At 32.9% G+C, this 1,954-nt stretch overlaps 1 protein-coding gene across 1 annotated transcript in view; it reads left to right on the forward strand.

Moving 5' to 3' along the window:
• The window catches only part of LOC107885321, a 4,644-nt gene extending 3,096 nt beyond the window's left edge, over nt 1–1,548 (forward strand). Inside the window, exons 7-10 of the mRNA XM_029492101.1 lie at nt 564–815; nt 886–1,086; nt 1,209–1,295; nt 1,365–1,548. Of these exons, the coding sequence (XP_029347961.1) occupies nt 564–815; nt 886–1,086; nt 1,209–1,295; nt 1,365–1,406 (582 nt within the window). The 3' untranslated portion in view covers nt 1,407–1,548. The remainder of the gene's footprint in view (nt 1–563; nt 816–885; nt 1,087–1,208; nt 1,296–1,364) is intronic.
• The last annotated feature ends 406 nt before the right edge of the window (nt 1,549–1,954 follow it).

The raw sequence follows: 1,954 nt of genomic DNA on the forward strand, positions 1-1,954 counted from the left end.
TACGAATCAACTGAAACAGTATTTATGAACATGCAATAGCAATACCCACTGTAGATTACAGGCTATAGGTATTAGGTATCGTTAAATTTCGATAAGTTATCGATAACATTATTACAACAAAAGACAACACTACGTTATCGAATTGAAAATGTATAGCTTATACCTTAATTTATTTTAGTGTCGGATTTTCGTAGTGTCGGCCTTTTGACCTTGTCGGCTAAAATAGTTTCGGCTATCTTACTGTCGGCCTATATAGCCGTCGGCCGTTTGGATTCGGCCGGATGTCCGTATTCCCTTGAGAAGAGCTATAGGGAGGAGGGCTACCACATTAGGTGCTATGTCTATGCCTATCAGGCACATATACAATGAAGAAATTGTTAGGTAAAGAACATTTTATAGTAGCTAAATACTGATTATCATAATAATTTAATAAACATTCCAGTCATCCTGCTGGAAGTCTTGGCTATACATTTCAACAGGCTCAACATAGATGCAAGAGAATGAAAAACTGTAGACGACCAAAAATACCAGAGACAATTCCAGAATTAATATACCTCTTAAACATGCCAGAACATATTACCTATAGAACAACACTACGTGAACCATCATCCGAGTTTTTTCAGCAGGCATTAACTGTTGACGGTATTACAATAGGTGTAATATTTGCAAATTTGGATGTGATAGCTATGTTTCGCGAAGAGTTACGCGCTGTAACGTATGCAGGTTGTGACGGAACCTTTAAGACCACTCCGAGTTCACCAAAACCGTTCCGTAGAGGTTCTCTAATGACCTTTCCAATTGTATACAAAAATGTTGTAAGTTTATTTTGGTATATTTCTGAAAAATAAATATAATAATTAGGTAAATAACATTGATGTTTTCTAGTCATTTCCAGTTGTATACGCACTCCTGTCAATGGCTACAGAACAAACATATACCAGTTTCTTTCGAGTAGTTAGAAATATGTTACCATTGGATTATGATGGTCTTACAATAATCACCGATTATGAGCGTGGGCTGATGAATGCTGTACAAGAGGTGTTTCCAGAGAGTCGACTACAATGTTGTTGGTTCCATTTCTGCCAGGTAATAGTTTGAGCTTTTTAATATTATTTATTTTATACTACATAAGCTGTAGACAATTTGTACAACAGTAGAAAAAAAACAATTTATGTTTTGCAAAAAAATTATAATTACTTTTCTTTTAGTCAATTGTGAGATATTGTCGACGCAAGTATAATCTGGTATTAGACCTCATTAAAACAAATCCTGTAGCTGCCCGTGTATTGCGAATGGTAATGAACTATTTATAGTACCTATAAAAATAAAATAAATTGTATATGAAATATACGTTTGTAATTTAGGTTTTAGCATTGCCTCATTTACCAGCCAACAGAGGAAATTAAAGTTGCCCAAATTTTTGTATAAATGATGGTTTTAGGGCAATTTTAGATTTTGCACATCAAAATATTGAAGTCTACCAACGCATGGAAACATTTTTAATCGGGTATATAATATATATATATTTATTGAACACTTGGCAGCTTATCATACCTATGTGAAATAAAAAAAATAAAAAATACATATATTATATATTATTATTATTATATGATGTGATGTAATTTAACTGTGAGTTATTTATTTATTGTTGTGTGTATAGCAGGTACATAATGTTTTGTAGAACCTCAAAATAAAGGTAAAATATGAACTCTAAGGTCAGCTAATTTCTATACAAAGTGTCATTAATTATTAAGTATACACAAATAGTAGTAGGTATACATTTGTATGTTCAGAGTCTACTTTTTGTGTCACCACGGTAATTTCACACCGATCAAGCGAGGATGTCCCCCTTGGACACAATAATTTTACCGTGTAAAAATTATGAAGAGTTTGCACACTCAAAGTCAATTTTGTCCAAATATTTACAGTGTACATGCTAAATGGTTTTTTTCTC

The sequence above is a fragment of the Acyrthosiphon pisum genome, unplaced genomic scaffold (genome assembly GCF_005508785.2).
Source record: "Acyrthosiphon pisum isolate AL4f unplaced genomic scaffold, pea_aphid_22Mar2018_4r6ur Scaffold_20838;HRSCAF=22281, whole genome shotgun sequence".
Classification (NCBI taxonomy): Eukaryota; Metazoa; Arthropoda; class Insecta; order Hemiptera; family Aphididae; genus Acyrthosiphon; species Acyrthosiphon pisum.